Here is a 25,597-nt window from a genome sequence, read left to right as displayed (position 1 = left end):
TGTTTTTGTTTAAGTCTCTCAACACCCCTATGACATAGATTCTATTATCATTTGTCTTACCAGGAAACTGAGGTTCAGAAAAATGTCACACTATTTGTCTGAGGTCACATAGCTAAGACTTGAGAACTCAGGATTTGAACTGAAATCAGACTCCACTCTCAAAGTCTCTTGTAATATGGTCCCTGATAAAGTTTCTTGAAGGAGTCCCTTAGTTTGGTTGGCAAAGGATTTTAAACATATTTGAGAATTAAACAGTGTTTAAAATTCTCCCCCCCCCAAAAAAAAATCCCTAATAAAACCTGTATCATAAAATGAACAAGCAATAAGCAAAAATGGAAACACCAACCAGGCAAGACAGTTTACACCTATAATCTCAGTTACTTAGGAGTCAGAGATTGGGAGGATCGCTGTTCAAGGCCAGCCCAGGGAAAAGTTAATAAGACCCTATTTCAACCCATAAGCTAGGCACAGTGGTGCACACCTGTCAGCTCAGCTATGTGGGAAATGTAAATAGCAGAATGGAGGGTTAGGCAGGTCTAGGCAAAAATTCGAGGACCTATTCAGGCAAAAATAAGGGCTGGGGTGTGGCTCATGTGGGACAGTCCTGACCTCAGGGCTCTGAGTTCAAACTCCAGTACCACCAAAGGGGGAAATAATGGAAATGCCAATAAGAGAAAAATTTACCACCCTGGTAACCGAACAAATACAAATTATTGCCATGTGAGGAGATAATGAGAAGAAAGCAGTGTGCAACCCAGAAGCGAGCACTTAGGAAACACAGAATCTGGTACCCTGATCTTGGACTTCCAGCCTCCAGAACCGTGAGAAATAAATTCCTGTTATTTAGAATCCCTCCGTCTATGGTATTCATTTATAGTGTCCCAAACAGACTATGTTTATCTCTAAGGAAAACCAAAACTTGATGCAATAAAGGAAATGGTATCCACAGCGAGCACACACCCAAGAAAGGAAGGAGGAAAACAAAATGACAGTCATGCACTGCTTTTTGCATATCAGATTGGAAAAGATCATTTAAAAACCAAATAGCTATACACCCCCACCCCCACCCGCAAAAGTTTGGTGCATAATTGCCTTAAATGTACTCCTAACTTGTTGCTGTTATGTCCCTAAAATGGACTTTTTAATTTTCAACGTGTGCGAAGCTTCGCATGGGTTTATGACAAGGAGCAATAAACGTTTTTATGATAATTGCCAAGACAAAGTTAAGTGCAAAGCAGTTAAGGACAGAGCACCTCGGGCGGCCACTCGGCTTGTCTGCGACTCCGCTCCGTGGCTGGCGGCGACCCCGGAGAGGGGGGCGGTGCGCATGGGGCGCGCGCAGGGGGCGCGGCACGCGTGGAAACCACAATTCCCAGGCTCCCGCGCGCCGCCTTGCCAGGACCACGTGATCTGCGCGGCCCGGGTCGCGATTACCACCACTGCCAGAAGAGTCGGATTCCCCAAGAGCAGAGCAAGCGGACGCGACCTCAGCGCCCGCCCTGCGCGCTCGCCATGGCGGTGAGTCCCGGCGCCACGCAGAGGAGAGGACGCGGGTGGGCGGCTGGGGCGGGATCCGCTTGGAGCAGCCGCCCCGGCACCCCGAGATCCTCGCAGCCTCCGACCCCGGGCTGGTGAGGGGATGTGTCGTTGCACTGTCACAGCCGGAACAGGGCTGGGGGACGCCGCAGTGGGGCTGTCAGTGGTTTGGGGAGTTTTTTTTATTTGTGTCTGCGGTTAGGGGTCAGTTCAGCCGAGGGTGCGGGCGCGGAGAGTGAGGACAGCCGATCGGCGGTTCCAGCTCCGGGCTCGGGCCGGCGGGAAGGTGTGACTTGGATCTCAGGAAGGCTTGCCCGAAATGGAGAGCCCCGCGCCAGCCTGTGGCCCTCGCACACGCACTGAGCACACCTCTGTCCCCGGCCTGCCCTGGACAAGTTCCCGGTCCCATTCTTTAACACAGACCCAGCCACTTCCATCAGTCTAACACTCGGAGTCAGAAAGTAGTGTTTTTGACAGTCGCTTTTCCCTGGCTAGGGCTCACCTGGGCTGGAGAGAATGACAGCTTGCAGGACTATGGTCTTTGAAACAATAGTATTACTTTCTTCCTCTCATGAAGAATGTCCCAGAATCCAAGAGACAGGAAGCCTATACAGATCTTTTAGTCAGGCGCCCGCCCCACCTGTTGCCCATTTTCTAAAAGGGGAAAATGGATGCGAAGTCCTTGATCAAGTTCCACGGCCAGTCAGTGGCAGCACTAGAATGGATTTTCGTGGCCCAGTGAAGTCTTGGTTGATAAATGAGGGAGTGGAGCTCTTCTCAAAGTGTATCCTTAACCACGGGCTCCTCCCTGCCCGGGGTGCGGCCCTAAATGAAGCACAGATAAATTAAACTGCCCGAGTGGGAGATTGAGCCACAGTGAGAAAACAAGATTGGGGCCCGGCCCCTTGCATATCTCACCACAAAACCCTGGAACTGAAAATTACAGTTTGGAGTCCCCACCCTTAAGTCAGGATGTGCTGACTGAATCCTTTTCTGTAGCAAAAAGAATTGCAAGAGTGGGCAAGGCCCAGTGACCTGAGGGTCTGTCTGTGCTGGGCTTCAGACTCCCGAGGGAAGTGGAATTGATCCTCCCTGTGGCTCTGAACACCCTGCTGTTTTTCCCAGCTGTTCTGCTCCCCTAGCTTCAGAACTGTCCAAGCCACCTGCCCCAGCTCTGTCTCCCAGGGGATTTTGTCCTCCTCCCCAGAGGTCGCTATTGTGCCTCCCTGTTTCTGCTTTTTGTTTTGTTTTGTTTTCTGACGTTCTGGAACTCAAAGCCATGGCTCTGTGCACGCAAGGCAAGCACTCTACTGAATTACATCCCCAGCTCGCCTTCCTGTCTATGACGCCATACAGCCTGTTGTAATCATCTGTCCACTTTTCTAACGCCCCTTCCAGATGATTTATTCTGTAAGGGTCTTTTCTCATTTATCTCTGCATCCCCAGGGTCTGCACATCTCTGGCACAACAAAGGAAATGTTGCTTGAGTAAATTTTATTATCTGTAGGTGTTCCAGTCTATGGCAAAAGGTGTTGGCTATTTTGAGCTCCTGAGGTAGCTGGCCCAGGCCCAAGGACGATAGAAGGAAGCCAGTTATGGAAACTCCCTGAGTGATTAATTAGGCACATGGGACGTTCCATTCATGCCAACTTGCTTACCAGCTGAATTCGGAGAAGGGGTGATGGTCTAACCCTCCACACCTGGCAGATATAGAGCCGGAGGCTTCTGCTGAAGTCAAACGAGGGCAACAGTACAAATGGAGTTTCACAGGTTCATTAATGCCTGTTTGTTTTTGCATATTAATCTGGACACTTTGCCATGGCAACAAACATCCAGGTATTTCTGGATAGTAAAACTCAATGTTTTTTCCTTCTGTTGGATATTATTTTAGCTTTTTTTTTTTAATATTCAGCAAGTACCACCTTTCATATTAGAGGGACAAAAAACTAGTTTTACTTTAAAATTCTCCAATGTGACTTTTTTAGGCCACTACTTAGATTTTCATCGGAGCTGTCACATCACTTATGTGACCAGTCCCCACTAGGAGGCAGGAGAACATTGTGGTTCAGATGATTTCTCAAAGTGGGCTCCAAAGACACCTGCCTAAGAAGCACCTAGAGTGCTTGTTGAGCAAGGCTTGAGAGCCAGCACAGTTTTTCCAGAAAGATCCATGGCTCTGGGTGCTTATCCCTGCGTGACCCCAGGCAGATAAGTGGGCCTTCTGTGCCTTCCTTGTCAATGTAAAGGAGTTAATAAAGGTGGCTGAAGAGATGTAAGGAGGAGATAAAGGACAGCAGCAAGCACAGTGTAAGCCTGGGCAGGCCCTCAGAAGACGCACAGCTGTGTGGCTGTCCTGCCCATTCAGTTGGTTTCTCCTTCCTTCTCCATCCTGCAGATCCAGTATCTCCAGGATCTGCGTGAGCTCTGTAGGCACAGCGGCGGGTGGTGACATGAATCAGAGCCCTTTTAGAACTAAAAGGCATGTTTCCTAGTAGAACAGCCAGCTCTATTTCTAGGTTCCTACCAGACCCAAAGCTGCAGTGTCCAAGCATGAACAAAGGGATTGAGATATGCATGGGTGGCATCCTCTCTCAATCCACAAAGAGGCATTCTTTTTCTTTTTCTTTATGGGATTTTAGTGTAGTAGAGGGGCTCACGCAGAGAGCCTATCTGTGTCAAGTTCACAGGGTCCCGTGAAAGTGAGGCCAAACCAGAGAGAAGGATTCCTAAAGTCCAGTTCCCATTTTACAGATAAGGAAACTGAGATCCAGAGGGGGCGTGCTCAAGCCACACAGCTGGCTCCTAGCAAAGCTGGAGCTTTAGAGTGCAGCTTTAGATTCTGTGTCCTGACCATGTGCATTGCTGTCTTGGTTCCAGCTGTATCAGGAAGTGAGCATCAGAATTGCCTGAAAGGGACTTGTCTCTTGTCCTTCAGCTCTGCCCCTGGATTCAGACTGAGGGTCTGAGGAGGACCAGGCATCTGCATATTCAATAAGGCCCTAGAGATTCTAAGGGGACACTACTGTCCTACACTAAACTACCAGCAAGTATGGGACCCATGACTGGCCCGTGTTGCCCAAGCCAGGGCAGGTTCTACTACAGCCAGTGAGTCACCTGGAACTTATTCTGCCTATGTGGATCTGGGGGCAACAGTGTCACTCATCCACACCTGTGTTCCACTCCACTGTCCTCCCTCCCACCTCTACCTCTGCTTTTCATCCTGTCCTGCAGCTGCAGTACCCTGGGCCCTGGCCTTTCTTCCAGTTCCCAGATTGGTTGTTGTTTGATTCCTTTATTTATTCTTGGAAGGGCCTAACTCCCACTATCCTAATGGAACAGAGGTTTTTTTCCTCATATATTTCTTTCCCCTCCCTGATTTCTTCCCTTCTTTTCTTTCAAAGTGTCCATGTCTTCTGCCACTTTTGCTATTTTCACATCTTCTTTCCAGAATATTAAGACTAACAACCAAAAGACAGCCCACTTTCAACTCTGCCTTGCATTGCAAACTGCAGTGGGCTCATTTCCACATCTTAGTGTCTCTGTTTTCCTTCTGTGTCAAATGAGGGCCAGGTAAAAAGTCCCAGTTCTAGTTCTGAGGCTGTCACCACCACATTGTGACTTGGGCATGTCACAGCTGCCTTTTGGGCTTCTCGTGCTGCCCTGAGAGACTGTGTGAGAGCACAAACTCTGAAACCAATCTGCCTGGGCAAAACCCTACCTGTGCAATTTGGCAGGTTATTTGAACTCTGAGCCTTAGTATTTGAATCTATTGAACGGAGCTAAGAGTAATTTCCTCTTGTAACTGAGTGGAGACGTGATGCTTTTTAGAATTGTGCCAGGCATAAAATACTCAATACCATTCCCCCCAAATATGAGAAAAGAGGGCTGCTCTTGATAAGCACTTCTGCAAGTGTGTTCTGTGGGATACTCACCTACAAGATGCTCAGCAATTAAAACAAAAAGTAGGGGGGCACAGGGCTCTGGGCTCAGCCTTCCAGCAGCAAAGAGGGGTGTTAAACTTTATTTTGCCCAGTCCCAGCTTCCCTCGAACTTACTTGATCACAGAATCCATTTTTCCAAGTATTTTTTAATAGCCTGTGGTTCTCATGGAACCCTTTTGGCCCCTTCACCTTTGACACCTATGGGAAGAAAAGCACCTTGACTGTGTCACCTATGTGGATGGCTTTGCACTGTTTTCTCCCAGCTTCCCTACTAACAGATCTAGTTTGTCAAATTCTAGACTCAATCAACTATTCTTCACTAACTCCTTTGATCCTAAATTTTGAGAGGGGGGTGGGGTACAGAAGGCTGGATATGTATGGTCTATGGTTTAGGGGTGTCACCTGCAAACACAAGCCAGTGAATCTGGTTCCGGGAGGCCATGGAACACCCACATTGCACTGCTTCCAGGCAAAATGGTGGCTAATCTAATCTGCCCCTCCTTCCACCTCACCCTCAGAAGCTTATCTCAGCCTGAGTGCCCACATTCTTCCCAAGACCCATTCTCTCTCTCTAGAGTCTCTCCTCTTGAACACAAATTGAGAACAACCAGGCTTCTTATGAAGCCTTGGGCAAATCCCTTTCTTGGGACTTATTTTCCCCATCTAGATATGAGAGTAGTAGGAATTGGACCAGATCAGTGTTTTGTAAACTAGGCTACAGAAGAGCTCAGACCTACCTTCATTCTTCACCCAGAGCCTCGAGTCTTATATAATAGAGTTACAAGGAAGATTTTATTAGGCAGTGTTCTTTGGCAAAAGCTGAGTCAGGGGACCAAAAATTCTCTGAGGACACCTCTAGCTCTGACATTCAAGGATTCAAAAATGTAGCCATTGTCTTAGATGGCAAAGACTGACACCAGCTAGTTCGAAAACAGCCAGGATTTCCTTGGCTGGATGAGACCTGCCAGCATCTACACAGGAGCTACTGCTGGCCCGGGAACCTTACCTCATGCCCACATGGGACCTTGCCTTCCCTAAGAGGGTAATCTGTTGGGCCTCAGTCTTTCCAAACACAGACCTTTAGCCTGGCTGGGCATCTAAAATCTCCATCTAGCCCCCCTCTTAACCTCTTTTCTTGGAGCCTGGGAGTCTGTCCTGGAGTGCATGGGGCCAGCCTCTGATTTGAATTCCATCTCTTCCGACTAGCTTCATGACCTTCTGAAAATTACTGAATTTCTGGGCCTAGTTTTCCTTCCTGTAAAATAGGCCTAATTGTCCCTGTCACAGAGCACTGTTGTGACACTGAGATAATATATAAACATCCCTTGGTGCCACCCTGAACATAAGGTGAAATGGGCGTTCTGACAGGCACTGCATAACCGTTACTTTCACCTTTACTCTTTCTTGAAGGACATGAACACATTCAGGGCAGAGACATTAACCCCTCTTCTCAATGCTGGACAAGGAACTGGGCTCAGCAAATAGTTTAGCAAATATCTGGACAGATGTGGCATACAGATTAAGCAGCTGCTCTTGGACCCCCTCCATGACAAATACTGCCCACCCTGCCACATCTGTCTGGATTCACCAGGAGAAAAAAGGATTCCCTATTCCCTCTGCGAAGCCTGGCCTAGAGTTGAGTAGAAGGGCTGGCCAGGGCTAAGAGGAGGAAGTCAGTCCTGGTCTACTGGTTTGGAGATACAGAGGGGTCATCTCCACATAACCTGAAGGCACTGTGTCATCTTGGGTCTGGGCGAGGCTCAGCTAGTCCTGAGGGCCTCTAGTGGTCCTTCTAGCATGTAAGTCTCGTGGCCCCATTGTTCGGAGCCTCCAATCCCAAGCCCCCTGTGATGCAGACCCCTTCTCTTTCAGATGCATTTCATCTTCTCAAATGAGGCAGTGCTTCTATTTGATTTCTGGAGTGTCCACAGTCCTGCAGGTGAGAATTGGGAAGCTCAGACTTGCAACTTATGAAGCCTTATAGTGCCAGGTCGCGGAGAACCTGGGTTCTCTTTATTCTTTGTGGGCTTCTCAGTGAGCTAGACTTCTCTGCATAAACACTGGGTGGGAATTTGGCATTTATAATTCCATTTGCAGCCACTACCGTTCAGATTCCAAAGGGCTCCATTCCTCACTGAGCCTTACAAAGGAGAGGAGGAGGGTACAGGGATAGACTGAGGAAGCACATTTTCCCTCTGTGCCAGTGGAAGGAACTGAAGTCCATAAAGGGGAAGATTGATGTGGGGTCTCACCATGAGTAAGCGTCAGCCAGAATTATATCAAGGCCTCCTGCTACTTCCTGGCATCTCCCTCATCCACAGCAGTTGCTGAAGCCTTGGACCTCAGAGGAGATACCAATTTGAAATACTTTGATTTGAAAATACTTTGATTCTAATTCATGCTGGAGTTATTTTAACTTAACTATCTAGTTAAGGCTAGAAACAATCGAAATGCCCATCACTGGCAGATGTGGTCATCCCCTCAATGGATTACAATTTCAGTTAACTCTTGCTAAATAAGCAGTAGATTAAAACAACACTCATTATTTTTCAAAGGTTCTGTGAGTTGACTTGGCTAAGTGGTTCTCACTCAAGGCCACGCTTCCCGTCAGGCAGTGGCTAGAACCAGAGTCATGTTGAAGACTCAACTGTCATGGCTACTGGTTGATGCTGGTTGTTAGTTAGGACCTCAGCTGGGATTCTTGGATAAATACCTACATGTGGCATCTATGGCCCGGGCTTCCTTGCAAGGTGGCTAGATTCTAAGAGCAAGTGTCCCAAAAGAACAACAGAGATATGCATAAAGTTTTTATGACCTAGCCTTGGAAATCAAATAGCATTATATCCACCTTATTGGTTCAGGCAGTTATAAAGGTCTTCCTAGGTTAAAAGGGAGGGAACATGACCCCCACCACATAATGGCAGGAATGTTTACATTGTAAGAGTATTTGTGGTGGAATATATTGGGATGGCCATGTTTGGAAAATATAATCTATTTCCCCCAGGGGAAAATAAGGCAGATCTGTGTGAACTAAGGGGAATCTAGGCCTGAGGGAAAATTGGATGATGAGGTTGGACACAGGAGAGTGCAAGATAGGATGTCATTTAGAAAATGAAGACTGCCACAGATATGGAGGAGCAGAGGCTGCTCTGGGGAGGAGGGCTGGGATTCTGGGAGACTACACTGGGAATAAGATTTCCTGTTTGCTATATATCTTTTGCACTGTTTGAATTTTTACCAAGTGCATAAAAACCTTTGTCTTTTGCAGGTGACTTCCTCTGTGAAGGAAAAAACCACCTATTGTTTTCCCTTTTCTTAACATATTTCTATGGCTAGAGGTGTAGGTTTTCCCCATTATGACCAGTTTTCTGAGACCTGCTATGTGTTCTACAATTCAATTTGATTCTGACACACCAATTTAATGCAGACCCCACAGGTGAATAGCGCAGTTCCACACCCTGCCCTCCACTCAGACACCAATCACAAATCCCAGGTTGTCTCCTGTACTTCTGACCATCAGCTGTAAAATAAGTCCCTATCAGCTACTCTGTGGGGCTCATTATTTGCTAGAATGGCACACAGAACTCAGGAAAATTCATTACATAGGCATGATTCATTAAGCCATTGGTCATTAGTGACTGGCTCAACCTTCAGCCCCCTCTTCCCTTCCCAGAGGTTGGTGGGGGTAGTGGTCAAAGTTCCAACCCTCTAACCAGGTTGGTTCTCCTGGCAACCAGCCCCCATCTATCCAGGATTCCCAGCTACAAGTCACCTCATCAGCGTACAAAAGACACACCACTACCCAGTTTCCAAGGATTTCAGGAGATAAGTACCAAGAAACCAGGGTGAGACCGAATACATATTTCTTATGTCACAGAGCCCCATAAATATGTTAGCTGGATGATTTTATTATCTTCGGCTAGCCAAAGTGGCATTGGCAGTTAATTTTACACAGCAGCTCTAGTAAGTACTTCATGTTTTCTGTAAGATAACTTATTAGGTTTTTCTGTATTAGAAAAGTAATACAAGCTGGACACCAGTGGCTCACACCTGTAATCCTAGTAACTTGGGAGGCTGAGATTGGAAGGATCATAATTCCAGGCCAGCCCTAGGGAAAAAGTTAGTGGGACCCCATCTCAATAATACCTGGACAAAGTAGTTCACGCCTGTCTTCCCAAGCTACTTGGGAGGCTGAGAGCAGGAGGATCTCGTTTCCAGACCAACCTGGGCAAAATAGTTTGTGAGACTTTATCTCAATGAAAAAAAAAAAAGTAATAAATACTCATGGAAGAAACTTTAGAAAATTAGGCAAGAAAACTCACTTGTATCCTAATTTGCTGAGATAACTATTGTTCCTTCACTGTGTACCCTGCCTTCCAGACCTTTTTGTACACCTACATGTAAGCAGGGCCTTGTATGTGCGTTTCCCTTCCTTAACATGAAGTCATGACAGATTTGTGCAAATTGCTGTTGGAACTGTGTTACCTGGCTTCTTCACCCTTAACCCCTGGCTTTTCCAGGAGAAGCCACACCCCAGTAAGCCAACTCTACTAAAAAAAGTCTAGCGTAGAAAAGGGAGAATGTAGTCCTGAGCTCAACGAGGGGAAGAAGAGGTGAATGGAGTGGATTCGGTGGTGGGGCGGGGGGGACTGTTGATCTCTTCTGCTGCCTGGGCCAGGTCCCAGGGGAACAACTGGAAGGGAAGCAGCGCTTGCCAGGCCAGGTCTCTGCAACTCAGCCTGTTTATTCATTCACTCATTTTTAATTGCTAAAAACTGTATGTATTTATGGGTACCATGAAATGTTTCAAAACATGAATACACAAAAAAAGATTAAAAAAACAGGAATACATTACATTGTGCAATGTCTAGGTCATGGTAAACACATCTACTCAAACATCTATCATTTCTTTGTAATAAAAAACATTTAAAAACCCTACTTTTTTGAAAGGTGTGTGTGTGTGTGTGTGTGTGTGTGTGTGTGTGTGTATGTGTGTGCATGCATGTGTGTATATATACTACATTATCATTCTCTATAGTCACCCTACAGTATATCAGAACCTGTTTCTCAACTTGGCCTCTTTTGGCAGGCATGGCCCTCTCGGTGTTGGTGGTCCTGCTCCTAGCTGTACTGTATGAAGGCATCAAGGTCGGCAAAGCCAAGCTGCTCCAGCAGACTCTGGAGAGCCTGCCTGCCCTCAGCAGCCAGCAAGTCATGTTGGAGACAGACCAGGATTCTGCAAGCTCAGACTTACCCCCAGTCAGGAGAACGTGCCGCAGGTAAAGACACTGGGTAGGAAAATGGGCAAAGTCCTCACTTCACCCTGAGAGGTAGGCCTGGCCCTGAGAGTGCACAGGTCCAGTGCACAAAAGGAAACTGAGGTTCAGCAGAGGCCCAGGACTGGCCAAAATGGTTACAGTTAGTGAGATGAACTACAGCTCTGAGCTCCCAGTGCCTGGGCCAAACCCTATCAACAGCCTCTTGGGAGGCTCAGAGGATTTCTGCAGGGAGCCACAATCTTTAGAACTCTGCTGCAGGCCTCTGTCTAGCAACAGGGGTGACTACCCTGCCCTCCCCCCAAACTCACCAGGCTTCCAAACCCAGAAGGGGATCTGAGCTGTTAGCAATGTATCCCACTGTGTGGGGTGAAAGGCACCCTCTTCTCTCCCCTCATCCCACTCTGATCAGGCCAGCATTTAGGGTTCCCATTCTTCCTTCTCCTGCCTCAGTGAGCTTAGTGAGCCTGCCTGCTCCATCACCAGCCACCTTACCTGGTTGTCTCAACTCTTCACAACCACTCTGCAAGGAAGGAGCTCCTACTCCTGCTTTACTGATAAGGAAATTAACATCCAGAGGAGTTAAGACATTTGTACCAGGCCAGATTTAGCAAGTGGCTGAGCTAGGAACTGATCAGTCTCCGAAGTCCCTCTTTTCCCATTCTCATCCTGCTTCTCACAATAAGATTCAGGGGAAAAATTCTGTCTTACTGACGATTTCCTTTTCTTCCTTACCAGGCAAGATAGAGTACATATGCCATCATTTTCCCTTCTGTGTAGGATGCTAGGAAGCTCAGAGCGAAATGTGATGGTCATGTCTCTTTAAAAAGCAATCAAGTATGTTAAGCTATAACTCACAGTCTTTCTACTCCCTGATATTAACATCCCCCCTCCAGCTCAAAACCAGCCTTAATTTGGTTCTCTTTTATATCTAGGTGGTATTTGTGTCACTTTGGCCAGTCTCTAGTCCATGTCATTCAGGTGGTCATCGGCTACTTCGTGATGCTGGCCGTAATGTCCTACAACACCTGGATTTTCCTTGGGGTGGTCCTAGGCTCAGCTGTGGGCTACTACCTAGCCTACCCATTTCTGGGCATGGTTTAGCTGGAGAGCAAGGTGCAGGCGCTGAAGGTTGGAGGGGCTGCTCTGCCAGGCATCGTACTTCCAGCTCCTTTATCTTCTGATGGCCATTGCTCACCTCTTTCCCAGTTTCTGGGAGCTTTAAGCTGAAGCCAGCACATGCTCGCTAGAGCTCAGAAGCTACTGCAACTACCTTCCTCCTTAGCTGCTCTGCACAGAGCCCAGGCCCAGTATGGTGCCTTAAGGAGGCAGCTGTGACCAAGAGGAGAACAGAGAGACAAGAACCTGAGGGCAGGGCTGCTGGGCTTACGGTGATGCATCTCTGTGACTCCAAGTGTGAGTTTCCAAAGATCTTCGTGATGGGTTGATGGGTTCTGACTGAAGAAGACCTTAGAACTTGGATATCCTCTCTTCTGCTTTGTGCCTTAGCTACGGGAGCATCTTCCATTGGGCATCCTGACCTTTTTTGCCTTTGGGGGACAGAGACCAAGCTAGCTCCTTTTTCTCACCTTTCAGCCTTTGGAACACATGAAGATTGTGTCTTCTCTGGATCATGTTGACAAACCAAGATTTTTCATCTTTCCCATTGAACTCCTGGTTGACAATTTTGCACATTCATTCAAAACAAAATTTGTAATGAAATTATTTCATTTTATTCATGATGATGGCAGCATGAACTGAGACCTATCTCTCTTTCTTGGGGAAATAAGTGGCAGCTGATTACAGGCAGAGATCCAGGACTGTTCTCAAGGCTGTTGCCTGAGCCCCCACCAGACAGCACTGCCTGCAGCTGGAGGCCAGGGTGCTGGGGAGCTCTTCATGGCCTTAACACCCTCTTATCCAGATGCTCTTTTATGCAGAACAGAGAACTGCATTAAATAATATTCAGTGTGTAATGTTCCTTATTTATTAAGTCACAGGGGAATATTGACTGAGGATGCAGTAAGCAGTCAAAACCAAAGTCAGTATTTTTAGAGTTAGATGAAGTCTGGATATTTGACCCTTTCACTTTACAGAAAAGGAACGAGACCCAGGGAGAGAAAATCACTACTGTATACTATAATATCTATGCTCATGTACCTCATGGGCTCAATGAAAAGATGGTCTTAAGCTTTGGGAATTAAAAATAAATACATTTTAATAAACATATATTTTTAAACAGTCTGCAACTGTTTATTTTGCCTCATTCCAACAGTAAGCACACATAGTCCTTGAAACAACAGCAGGAGCTGAGGGAAGTAAATGGAGCTGGAGATGTGCTTTGTAAGACAGAGGACTAAATCTGTCCATCTGTTAAAAACAACTCTGTGTGTAGGGAAACTGAGCCCTGAAACCCTGTGCCTATAGGTAGACTCCCCAAATGCTAACCTAATGAGAATTTTTATTCAAGGAACAGCATTAAGTGGATGCCTGTTATAAGAAAAGTAACTGTTATACAGTGTTGATGTAACTGTTAGCACCTTACCTCCTTGAGGGCAGAAGCAAAAATATAATGACCACTTTTAATGTATACACTAAGAAATGTATAACAAAGTATAGTATGCAACATCTCTAGGATTTCTCAGTGCGTTCTCTTTTTGCACAAAGAAGACTTCTTTAAAAACATGTGATTATATGGTTAGACTTAGTAGGTGATCCATTGCTTTCTTTTTAACATTATTCAGAGCCAAGTCAGAAAAGGTAGTATTTTGCCTACTTAAATTTTTTTCATTTAATACCTGTATAAGTGTTTACTATGTGCAGTATTCTAAGCACTTTATACAAATATTAACTCATTTTAATCCTCACTGTGAGGTAGGAATTATTTCTGTCTTTATCCTAGAGATAAAGAAATTGAGGAACAGAGGAATAGTCACTCAACTGATAAGTGGCAGAGCCAGGATCCATTCTGAGTCTGCTTCATCAGCTCAGATGAAGGACTGGAACTGAGAGGTAAGTAACTTGACTGAGGCCACACAGAAATTAAATTCAGATCGGAAAGACAAGGCTGTGCTCTATGTATTTTACCATAACAGGTAGAACTTCTGTCTCAGGAGATCTGGAGTGGGACTCAGGAGCCTAAATTTGAGCCATGCTCCCAGTCCTCAAAGAACTTATTTGTTCTACTTTTTCTGTTTTTTAAGACTAGTTACATAGTCTTAGGATCCTAGAATAAATAAATTGACCACAAATCACTGTTGTTCTCTGCACTAGTCCTGGTCCCAAGTTGAGGGGCAGGGGATGGAAGCTGAAGACCCCCTTTGATGCTATGAACAATGGAAGTTAGGGGCCCTCCACCTTCCTGTATGGGTTCCCAGGCTATAGGACAGCCTGCAGAAGCCAGTAGAGGGTAGGACTAGACCTTTGGTGACCACGATTCCCTGAGCCTTAGGTGACTGGGATGAGCTGGGACAGGAGAGTGGTAACTTTTTTTGAAAGTCTTAAAAGTTTCAGAGTTAGGTACCAAAGGAAACATGTCTGTGCTTTTGTGGATGTTAACTGACCCAGGTACAACTCCTACCTTTAGACTCCCAAAGAGGAACAAAGACATCCTTGAAAACCAAACTCAGTTTCTCCCCAAAGCCTGAGTTAAGTTTCATTATAGATATTTATTTTAGCTTTGTTAATTTCAAATACTCACTGACCTCTTGTATAAGATTTAAGGCAGAGAAAAAAGATATATGTCCAAGGGTTGCAGACCAGGCTGCTAATTGAACTGGACTAAGATGGTCTGATATCCTCTCAGTTCTCCAAGAAGCCCTCACCCAAGGTGACAGATCTCGTTTGCTCGGGCACAGCTGAGCCCTGGGAGACAGATGGAGCTGGGGCTCACAGATCAGTTTGAGAGTGAATGAAAAGAAGAAAAAGCTTCGAAGAGAGGGCAAGACTCTTATAGATGACAGGCTGGAAGGAACCTACCAGCCCTTCCTCCAACTGAGATTCAGGCAGGACCACAATGGGTTTCTCAAAACACCTTTTCAAAAGACAGGTAATGATCCTCTTCACCAGGTCAGGCAGGGCTCAGATATCTGAACTACTGTCCTCAGAATGCTCACCTTGCCCTCACCCTGTGGCTCGCCTACACCCAAGGCTAGCTGTGCAAAATCATGCTTAAGGAAAGGTTGGTAGAGAAACCTGTGCACCATTTTCCTGGGTCTTCATCCCAGCCAGTCAATGTCATCGTCATCATCATCATCTCCAAAAAGGGGTGTTGGGGGCGGGCGTCCCTTCATGCTCTGACAAAACAGGAAAGAATAGTCAGTCCTCACTTGTCCCCACCCCAGCTGGCCTGCCTGTGAGGTGGTTCAACGTATGTTCTCGGCTTCAGGTTAGAAAGGAGGACCAGTCCTGTGGCCAGAGAACCTAGGCTTGCAGTTAAAGCTGAGGCAAGCTTGTGGAGAAGGAGGCCATCTTTCAACAGAGACAAAAGACCAACTTTGTTTGGCTAATTTTGTCATTTATTTGTGAAGCATGGGCATTAATCTGACAGACTTTCCTTTCATGTGGTAACTGCACATTTTGTGTGGAGAAAGAAGGGTCACAAGATATGGGAGTAGGATAAAGGCACAAGCCAAGCAATGTGAAAGAGGAGAAAGGGTGCAGGAAGATGACAGAGGTCATATAATCACACTCAAAAACAGTTGTCATGGCCTAAGTGGCCCAACTAACTCTGGATGTGACCTCATCATTTGAGAAAGAGTTAGATTTAATTTACAGGTGTGGCCACATTCCCAAGGTGAGAATCCTAAGAGATAAAGAAAGCCCAGGAATGCAAGGTGCAGCTTCCCACAATCCTGGTTTCTTGCCCCCTTCAACCAGGGAGGGGGATAAAGGGAATTAAAGGTGCTGCAGCTTAGATCTTTTTTTTTTTTTTGGCAGTACTGGGTCAGGTCCTTATACTTGCTAAAGCAGGCACTCTACCATGAACCATTCTGCCATCCCAGTTTAGATCTTAAGACCCATGTGTTAAAAACTTAGTCCCCAGCCTGATACTGTTGGGAGGTTGTAGAAACCTTAAAAGATGGGGTCTAATGGGAGGTCTTAGGTGACTGGAGGCATGCCCTTAAAGGTGACAGTGAGACCCCAGCCCCTCCTTCCTCATTCTCTTTGGCATCCTGGACATGATGTGAGTGGTTTTGCTCTGCCACATGTTCCTGCCATGATGTGCTGCCACCAGACCCAGAAGCAAGGGGGCCAATTGATCATGGACTGAAACCTGAAGCTGTGAACCAAAATAAACCTTCCCTCTTTATAAGCTGAATACCTCAGATATCTTTTTTGTAGTAATAGAAAGCTGACTAACACAAGGAGCTATGTAGGAGGTTCTCCCTTTTCAGGACTCAATTTCTTGGCCTTTTTCCTCTGGATTGGCAGGGAACAGTTCTACAGAGGCAGCAGGAATGAATGCTAGAGACAGACATGAACTGAATAGTCTCTTCTAAGGTACTTCTTGTTCTGTGAGCTACTGCTGACCAGGATCAGTCTTCATAGGAGCCATGCCAAGGGAAGACCATGTGGCATACAGAGGCCTCTGGGTAATCCCATCATCCACCCAGTAACAGACTGTTTACTTCTCTCTGAGCTTCAACTGAGTAATCTGTAAACTCGGACAGTATTGAATTTTCAAGTGTGGCTCACAGCTTCTGTTTTGTTTTGGCTGAGGTTCTGTTTCTATATTTACCAGTCATATAACTTGAGTTACATTATTTAAGCTTCCTGAGCCTCAATCCTCTGAACTATATTAGACACTGGATTAGTAGCAGATTAAATGTGAATATGAAATGGCTTTCAGAGTACTCAAGAAATAGATGTTGGAGTCTTTGCTCCCATTTCCTGCATGAGGGCAGGAAATGTTTCTCTCTTTTTCTGACCCCCTTCCCTTGTCTATACTTTATCCTGTTATACTAAAATAAATCCTTGCTAAAATTTTCAAAAAAAAGAAATAGATGTTAACTTGGTGGTATTGATAACAATACCAGTAACACATGGATAATTAAAAAATTCTAACTACAATTAGAGCAGTCACTTGGGACATACTTTTTTCCCTTTTTCTTTTTTAGTGCAGAATTTGCATTCAGCAATCTAAAATGAAATTTTAATTTTGGGGAAGAAAGGCTAAAAGGTACACTTCCGTCAATAGCAGGCAGGCAAAGAGGGAAGAGCTCTGGTACATATGAGCTGGATCCTACATCTGTTATCACCTTTTGGCAAAAGGTAAAACCCACTCTGGATGATACATAAGGGGCTATAAATTACCCCATTCAATCTTATATTTCTCTCCCTGGGATGGGCTGAGTCTGAAGCTTCTCTGTGTTCACACACATTCATACCATCATGTAGTCTAAACAGTCTGGTGATAGCCAGCAGTGTTTTAACCTAGTACAATGGGACCAACAGATGCACTAGCAGGAGCGCCAAGCTGAGCTCTGTCAGCAAGTTCCTTTGCTGTCCTTCACTCTCATGCTCCATAAAGCGAGGCTATGCTGTCAGTACTGAACCCACCTGCTGCCAGCAGCAGGGGCGTTGTGATGACAAAGAAAGGCATCAAGTCAGAAGCAGGCTGAGTGAGCAAAAGTGCTCAGAAACAGATGGCCTTAGCAGGAACCTCACTGCACCATTACCTCCCTCCATGGCTCCAGTAAATCATCCTTCTGAATCTCAGTTTCTTTGTCTAGGAAAAAGGATGCCCAACAAGCTGATCTTCAAAGTCCTTCCCACATTTCCTCACTTCAAGTGGAAATGATTCTTCCACAGATGAAGATAATAACTCTCATTCAAGAGTAAAGTGGTAGCTGGCCATCCCCACTGTGTGTGCAGAACTGCCCCCTTTCAGCCCCAAGCCCACTCCCACATGGCCCTGCACACAGAGTCCAGGGAGCAGGCCACCACCAGGCTCCTTTTCTCTTCTCCCAGCCAGCGGGGAGCAGCCCCCAGATAGTGGTGTGAGAACTTGGCATGGCCTGGGATTTCCTTACCACCTCATCTTCATCCTCCTCCTCCTGGGCTTTGGGCCTTGGGACTTTCAGAGTTGCCTCTTGAAACAGTTCATCCTCTTCATCCCCAGAGAGACTGAAGGAAAATCAAGTCATAGAAGATGTTGCTGTTCCTGCTCCACGCCTCAGTGCTCACCAGCAATTAGGGTCCCAGGCCTGGGTGAGAACACTCAGGCACTCCTCTCACTTCCACTCCAGCACCTCATTCACACTCTAGGTTGGCCCCTCCATAGCCTCCAGCTACAGCAGTCTTCCAAAGCTAACCAATCAGACCACATCTCTCCTCTACTTAAATCCCCTTAATAGCTTCTCACTGTACTTACATGAAATCCAAACATTTAACAATGACATAAATTTCATGTATCCTGGCCCCTAACTAGTTTTCCAACCTCAGCTTAATACCATTTCCTTCCTGCTTACTATGCCTCTTTTTGGTTCCTTGATTGTGACATGTCCCCTCCCACTGCAAAGACTGCATGTGCTGTTCTCTCTCTGCAATCTCATCTTCCTGCTCTTGGTATGGATGGGTCCTTTCCATTCTTGGGTCTCAATTTAAATGTTACCTGTTACCTTCTCAGATTCTTTCCCTAACCATCTATTTAATATAATCTTCCTTCTTTATTCTCAATTATAGCAGCCCCTTCCTTCCTTCCTTCCTTCTTCCCTCCTTTCTTCCCTCCCTCCCTTCCTTTCTTTTTTTTTTTTAGCACTTATGTTACTTTTGTGATCTGTAAGTACATTTTGTTTGTCTCTCCCTCACCAGACTCAGGGACCCACATCTGCCTTGACTGTGCCCCACCACAGCCCTGTACATAGTGGCTGTTGATGAATAAATACATGAGTGAATGAAAGAGTAAGCTAGTCAGTGTCAGTTGCCAGCCCTGGAAAAAACATGTAGTTGCCTTGTGCTCAGTGACATACCTGGAGCACTGACTGGGTCTGAAGGCTGCACCTGCAGAATCAGCCTCTGTGCCTAATGGCACCTCACAGGGACCAGCAGAGCTGGTGACACCCTTATCTCCACTGAGTTCTGGAGGCTGAGGATCTCCACCTGGGCTTTCAGGCCCTAAGACTGGTGGCTCCCCTTTCTCAGGGTCTGGAGTCAGTGACAGTCTCGTGGAGCTTTCCTGTGGTGGGCCTTCTGGGGCCACTTCTTCAACATCCATCTTTCCCAATGGGCCATCAGGCTTCACTGCTGTCAGGCTGGCAGCAAGTGTCTCCTTGCACTCAGAGTCCATAATTACCGGGCCGGGAGGCTTGGGTGGAATCGAAGTCGGGGGCCCCAGGACTCTGTGGGGTGGGACGCAAGCCGGCTCTGGTGGAAGGGAGCTATCTTTAATCTCAGACAGTGCCTCCATCTCTGAGGGCTCTGCTTTCCCTGTCTGTGCACCATCCTGGGGTGTGGGAAGAGTCTGTGGAGGTAGCTGGATGGCTTCTCCCACTACTTGCTCCGATGGCACTGTGGAGGCCTCCTCCCTCTCCTCACCCAGAGACACTGGATGCAGCCCAGGAGTGGCTGGGCCTGACTGCTCCTGGGAAGGTGTCTGGGGCCGCTCTTCTTCCTCCTCACTGCTGCTCTCTCCCTGCTCTTGCTCCTGCTGGCTCAACAGCTGCAGAGTCACCATCTGTTCAAAAGCCAAGGAGGAGGAGGTAAGCACTGAGAGGGAGACAGCAGGCACTGCTAGTGCCTCAGTTCTCAGCAGCACACTGTCACCTAGTTCACATGACTGTGCTTCTCCTGTAAGAGGCCTCATCTATCCAGGCACATGCCATTCCAGACATCCCAATCACTGAGAAATGGTCTTCAGTAACTGTTTTTGTCTGTTTATTTGTTTTGAGACAGTGTCTTGTTATGTAGCCCAGGCTGGCCTTGAACTCACAATCCTCTTGCCAAAGCCTCCCAAGTGCTGGGATTACAGGGGTGTGCCTCCACTCCTGGCTCTTGAGCTACTTTTTATTTATGATCCCTTAGAAGATACTTAAGCAACAAAACACCCAATCCAATGAAACAATCAACAGTTGGCTGGCTGTACCTTGATTGTACTCATGATGGTCCCCAGAATAGTTCTGCCATTGTAAGATTCCTCCAGCTCAAACTCTCCTCGCAATGAATGGAACACCTGGTTCATGATCTTCTTGACCTGTGTGACGATCAAAAACGCATGCTACCAAAATCATTAAGAGATACACAGAAATTCCAGAGAGGGATTGGGAAGACTAAAATGAAACCATCTTAGAACTCTGCATAAGAGTACAGATGACTACAGACATGACAGTCATGACTACAGACACTGAGAGCTTCTGCTGTGGAAAGGAAAATATTAAATAACAAGCTTACTGTGACAGAAGGGTAGCCATGAGAGCTCCCCATCAAGGACAGGCAAGCTGTGGTATGTGCCCAAGATTGTCTAAAGACCATGTACTGATGCCTCCCTCCCACAGTGAGCACCACCAAGAGCTGTTGTGGCCATAGGGATTAGTGGCTGCTGGATGCTGGACACTCTGATTCTTCTCCTATGATTTAGGGACATTTCCCATATCTGTCAAAGCCTCAGAAGGATATGGCCCCTTTGAGTTGGCTACCAGAGTAGGAGGCTCTAAAGGGTTAACTTTTAAGTCAGGTGAGTGGTACATCAGTAAAGTTAGATAAAAGCTACCAACATAACACTGGCCAAATGCTTTCTGGATACTCAATAACATATTCAGTGCCTCGAGAAGATATAGTTTGCTGCTTCTTTGAAATATCAACTCACCTTCTCTGAGGGGTCTACAGCAGCTTCGACTCTAGGGATCTGGGGTTTGGTCTTCTTCAGTTCCTTGATGTGCTCTTCATTGTGCTCTGTGAGAGCTTTGACTTGGGCTTGGAGGGCTAGGCACTGCAAAATGAACATAATGGCTGTGTAGCTGTGACCTCAGGAACCTGGACTTCTATGTAAAGGTCAAGGAGCCCAATCAGAGAAGAACCATCGAGCCCTAACCTCACACAGGTTGTTGGGCCAACCCTATTAGCTACCATCCTAGACCTGCTGATCTCTCTCCTAAGCACTCAGCTCACAGTTTCACTTCCTCCTTCCCAGCAAGGTCACTTGACTTGCTGTCAATCAGGTCAAGAATATAACATAGCTGAGTGTGGTGGTGCACACCTATAATTCTAGCTACTCCGGAAGCAGAGGCAGGAGGATCAAAGTCCCATGCCATGATCAAAAGCTCAAGACCTTAGCTGAAAAAAATACACTAAAGCAAAAAGAGCTGGGGGGCATGGATCAAGGGGTAGAGCACTTGCCGAGTCAGCGTGAATCCCTAGTACTGACAAATACATATATATGGAAAACAAGGTGGGTAGGTAAGAACACAAGTCACATATACAGTAACATTCAACATAGCAGCAATCTATGTACCTACAAGACTGCTTCTGAGTTAAGGGGTTTCAACTGGCTTCCAGATATGGGACCTTCATAGCATGACACAAACCATCTCCCATCTCTCACTTTTTCATGCCTGATGACTCCAGGATGCATCCCATTGCCTTTGCCCAGGGTGCTCTGCTACCCTCTACTTGTCTTTGATTCTGCTCAAAGATCAGCTCCTTTGGGATGCTGTCTCAGCTCCCTACACACTTCTTCTTTTGAGACTTTGTTTCTCTTTCTTGACTGTGAGAATCTTTGTGTGTGTGTGTGTGTGTGTGTGTGTGTGTCACGGACTAGGATTTGAATTCAGGGCTTCCAGCTTAAGCCACACCTCCAATCCAACTGTGAGACTCCTGAGGGCAGAGTTCTTTGTATGCCGCTTCTCTAACACAGTAGATGGAACACAAGTGACACTCAATAAATATTTGCTTAATAAATGAAGGTTCAAATAATAATGAAAAACATGTTCCAGAACACTAGTGCTGCTCTTTCTTTTTCCAGGTCACTGACCTGTCACCCCATATAGCTTTGTGAAAGATAACTGACAAATGGAAGTTACACAAGCATGGTTTTGCTTTCTAGCTATTAACATTGCTTAGGCTAAGAGGATTGACAGGACTCAAACAGCCTGCTGAGCTGTTTAATCAGCCCAGCCCAGGGAAAGAGCTACCTTTTCCTGAAGGCGTGTCACCTTCTGCTGGTGGGCATCCCTCTCCACACACACCTCCTGGTACTGCTGCAGGTGCTCGTCCTTGGCGGAAGCCAACAAACGCTTACACTTGGCTTCCCATTGGCTTTGTAGCTCAGCCTGTGCTGCAGACAACTGCCAAGAGAAGAAAATGACCACGTCCTGAGGGGTCCTGTTGCACAGAGGGAAGCCCATCCTCCATAAGGCAAAAGAAGGTGCTAACGGCACAGATTAAGTGGGGAAACAACTGTTTTAAAGACCTTAATTACTTTGAAAGCAAATAAACTTTTTAAACATAGGAAGAAAGATGTCACTGGAAGATGTCCAAAAGGTACTCTAACCAAAGGTGTGACTGTCCAGTCAGGTTCCAGGAGGGCAGGGCCATAATGTGATCATGGTTTGCAGGGTCCAGACCCTAAGCTTTACAGATTCAGAAACATTTTTTTTTTTGGTCAAAATTTCCAAAGTTGATGTAGGGCACCAATGCAACATAATTAAAGGGACATACACACATAGATTTTAAATGTACAATGGCAAAGGTTGTCAAAGGGACTAGTGATAACAGCCATGTCTTGCCACTACCCCGCCCCTTCCTGATTACCTAAATAAATCTGTTTTTCATGTCTTACTTATACAGATATCAACTAAGTTTTTAAAAAGGAAAGAAGATTCTCCATGTGACTCCTAGCTTGCATTTGGATTACCTTTTTCCACCATTCTAAAAGGTGAGCGTATCAACTGTAAGAACAGTTATCCTACAGGGTAAGGCAGACGCTATAAACTCCTCTGAGTCCTTCACACCTCCCTGATAGTTCCAGAGTGCAGCAGTCTCCCATTACCTGTTCTGCAGCTGCTTGGTCTGTGGATACCCGAGCATTTTTCAAGAGCTGTCGAAGTTTATCCAACTCCTCCTGGTGTGCTTTGCGAATCTCATCCATCTCCTCCTCAGCCTGGCAACGCTCCTGAGCTGATTTCTTTTTCCTTTCTAAGAGGTTCTTAAGAACAAGAGAACCACTGTCAGCTCTTGCTGCTTAACAGAGGATGAGGGGATGGTAGTGGTGGTGGCTATTGACCTCAATGTGTCCTTCTCCATTTCTGGAAATGGTTAGGTTTTTAGTTTAATTTTTCCCTTCATATTGAATGTTTTTGGCTACTGAGTGAGAAAAATTGTGACAAAGGAAGAACTTTATCTTCCACTCTTAAGAACTAGGAAACATCCTAACTTTGGTGTGAGAACAGGAAAGCAGACACTCTCATACCTTACTGTTGAAAAATAAATGGACTTTGTCTCTTCAGATGGCAATTCTGTCAACAGTTTTAAAAATATGTACACTCTGGAATTCCACAAATTGTAATTTATCTTAAGGAAGCAATAAATCACGTTCATAAAGATTGTGTTGTAAGAATAGTCATAATAGCAGTATCTATAACAAGGAAAAACTGAAAATGATTTATCCCCTAAAAAGGCACTGGGCCAAAACAGCTGTACTAGAGTTTTTCTGAAACTTCAGGAAAATTCTGTTCTTTCCATATTTACACTATTCTAGAACATTGTAAAAGTTAGAAATGTCCCCCCTTTGCTCAATGGGTCTACTTATTTCCCTATATTAAAATTTTAAAAAACAGCCAGGTGCCAGAGGCTCACAACTATAATCCTAGCTACTTGAGTGGCTATAATCCTAGCTACTTGAGTGAGGATCATGGTTTGAGGCCAGCCCAGGCAAACAGTTCAACAGACCCACCCCCATCTCCAAAATAACCAGAGCAAAATGAACTAGAGGTGTGGCTCAAGTGGTACATCACCTGCTCTGCAAGCACAAAGCCCTGAGTTCAAACTCTAGTCTCACCACAAAAAAAAAAAGTAAAATTTTAATCAACAAAAGATAAGATACTACAAAGTTAAAAGACAGCAAACTCAGTCAACGTGGTGATGCATTCCTATAATGCCAGTACTTTGGGGGCTGAGGTAAGAGGATTGTTAACTCTGAGGCTGGCCTGTGGTACACAGTGAGACCCTTTCTCAAAGAGAAAGAGAGACAGAAAGAGACAGAGACACAGAGAAGGGAGGGAGGGAAAGAGAGAGAGAGGAAATTCATAGTTGGGTATGGAGCCACATGCATGCTGCATGCCTGTAATACCAGCACCCAGGAAGTTGAGGCAGGAGGATTGAAAATTTGAGGCCAGCCTGGGCTATGTAGTGAGATCCTGTCTCAAAAAGAGAATTCAGAGAGGAAATACAAACAGCTATCAAATATATAAAACCTTTACTACTAAGAAAAATACACAGTAAAACAAGCTAGCATAATCCATTTGTGAGGCCAAAAAAGATTAGGTAAAGTGAAAACGTAGAGTTGGGAGGAACATAACAAAACTGTCATAAGGCAGCACAAAAGCAGAAATGAGAGGTCTATATGATATTCAGATAAAATTGTTCAATACCCGTCACTTTACATTGTCTCATCTTTGAGAATAATCTGACAATATTGATAAAAAAAATGGGTGTGTAGCATTCCCATTGATTCTATCATTCTAATTCAAGCAATCCATCCTTTGAAATGCTTAAATGAATTTGCAAAAATATCTATACAATATGAAGATGTCCACAGCAGCTTGAAATAATGACAAAATAGAAACATAAATATCCATCAATAGGTAAATAGGTAAATAAGAACAGTTGCACAGTATTCTACTAGGCGCTAACTTAAAAAGAATGAGAAACATCTCATTCTAGCTGGATGTGGCAGCACATGCCTGTAATCTCAGGTACTTGAGAGGCAGAGATCAGGGAGATAGCAGTTAAAGACCAGCCTGGGCAAAACAGGAGAGCAAATAAAGAAGCTGGGCATGGTGGTTCACACCTATAATCCCAGCTACTTGGGAGGTGGAGGTAGTAGGATCACCCATCTGAGGATAGCTAGAGCAAAAAGCACAAGATCCTATCTGAAAATTAACTAAAAAACAAAAAAAAGGGGTGGGGCTCAAGTGTAAGGCCCTGGATTCAAACTCCGGTACCACCAAAAAAGAACAAATCTCATTTTTATGTAGTAAGATATCCACTATACTTTTTAAAAAGCATTAAACATGAGCCTGTTATTGTTTCAAAGTGTCATCAGTGTGTGTGTGTGTGTGTAAGTGAACAGTTTCATACATGCAGAAAACAAGCTGGAGGGGTCACACATTGTTATAGTTGTTACCTCTAATGCGTGACATGAGAGGACAAAAACAAATTTCTTAGTCTGTATTTTTCTGTATTATTGCGCTTGTTCTGATGGATTCATACTATTATAATTTTTAAATGAAAATAAAAATTAAACAGCTAATCCAGGACACTTGGTCCAAGAGAGAAGCTTGGCTTGTAGAACTTACCTTTTCCAGAGACTCCTTCTCAGCTCGAAGGTCGGTCAATTCCTCCTCCAGGGATGTCATCTTGAGTTCCAGCTGTTTCCGATTTTGCTTTTCACTTTTCAACTTGGACTGTGCTTGCTCAGAGGTTTCTTGGAGCTCTAAGACAGAAAGCAGAGACTTGGCTGCAGAGCTTTAGGGCTGTACTGGACCAGGACAGTCTCTGCATCCCAGCAGCCCTTTCAAGGCAGCATGTGCCAATTTCCCAATTTTATCACATGAGCATCCTCCATTTGCTTCTGAGCATCACCTTGCTGACCTGAAATAAGGATTATCAGTCCATAAGGTGACCGAC

General features: G+C 45.6%; 2 protein-coding genes across 8 annotated transcripts in view; one reads left to right on the top strand and one right to left on the bottom strand.

Annotated features, from left to right (window-relative positions):
• The first annotated feature begins 1,258 nt into the window (after nt 1–1,258).
• Nucleotides 1,259–12,997, top strand: Slc31a2 (solute carrier family 31 member 2). Of its 3 annotated transcripts, XM_020160350.2 has the most exons (5): nt 1,259–1,518; nt 7,350–7,416; nt 10,567–10,756; nt 11,492–11,590; nt 11,689–11,820. In XM_020160350.2, exons 1-4 carry the CDS (start codon nt 1,513–1,515, stop codon nt 11,577–11,579), a joined length of 351 nt encoding a protein of 116 aa, XP_020015939.1. In that variant the 5' UTR covers nt 1,259–1,512; the 3' UTR covers nt 11,580–11,590; nt 11,689–11,820. The 3 variants fall into 3 exon arrangements, with proteins under 3 accessions (XP_020015939.1, XP_073907337.1, XP_020015938.1); XM_020160349.2 differs by lacking the exon at nt 11,492–11,590 and having other exon boundaries at nt 1,278–1,518; nt 11,689–12,997; XM_074051236.1 differs by lacking the exons at nt 7,350–7,416; nt 11,492–11,590 and having other exon boundaries at nt 1,277–1,518; nt 11,689–12,997.
• The window catches only part of Fkbp15 (FKBP prolyl isomerase family member 15), a 51,963-nt gene continuing 39,319 nt past the window's right edge, over nt 12,954–25,597 (bottom strand). For 2 of the 5 annotated variants that reach the window (XM_020160345.2, XM_074051234.1), the window contains exons 21-28: nt 25,267–25,403; nt 22,740–22,895; nt 21,883–22,035; nt 20,559–20,681; nt 19,839–19,946; nt 18,727–19,430; nt 17,788–17,881; nt 12,954–15,048 (exon numbers count right to left, since the gene is read on the bottom strand). In XM_020160345.2, coding sequence (XP_020015934.2) covers nt 14,971–15,048; nt 17,788–17,881; nt 18,727–19,430; nt 19,839–19,946; nt 20,559–20,681; nt 21,883–22,035; nt 22,740–22,895; nt 25,267–25,403 — 1,553 coding nt within the window. In that variant the 3' untranslated portion in view covers nt 12,954–14,970. The other 3 variants (XM_020160344.2, XM_020160346.2, XM_020160343.2) reach the window with 2 other exon arrangements.

Source organism: Castor canadensis, chromosome 13 (assembly GCF_047511655.1).
Source record: "Castor canadensis chromosome 13, mCasCan1.hap1v2, whole genome shotgun sequence".
Classification (NCBI taxonomy): Eukaryota; Metazoa; Chordata; class Mammalia; order Rodentia; family Castoridae; genus Castor; species Castor canadensis.
This window is presented reverse-complemented; position numbering and strand designations above follow the sequence as displayed.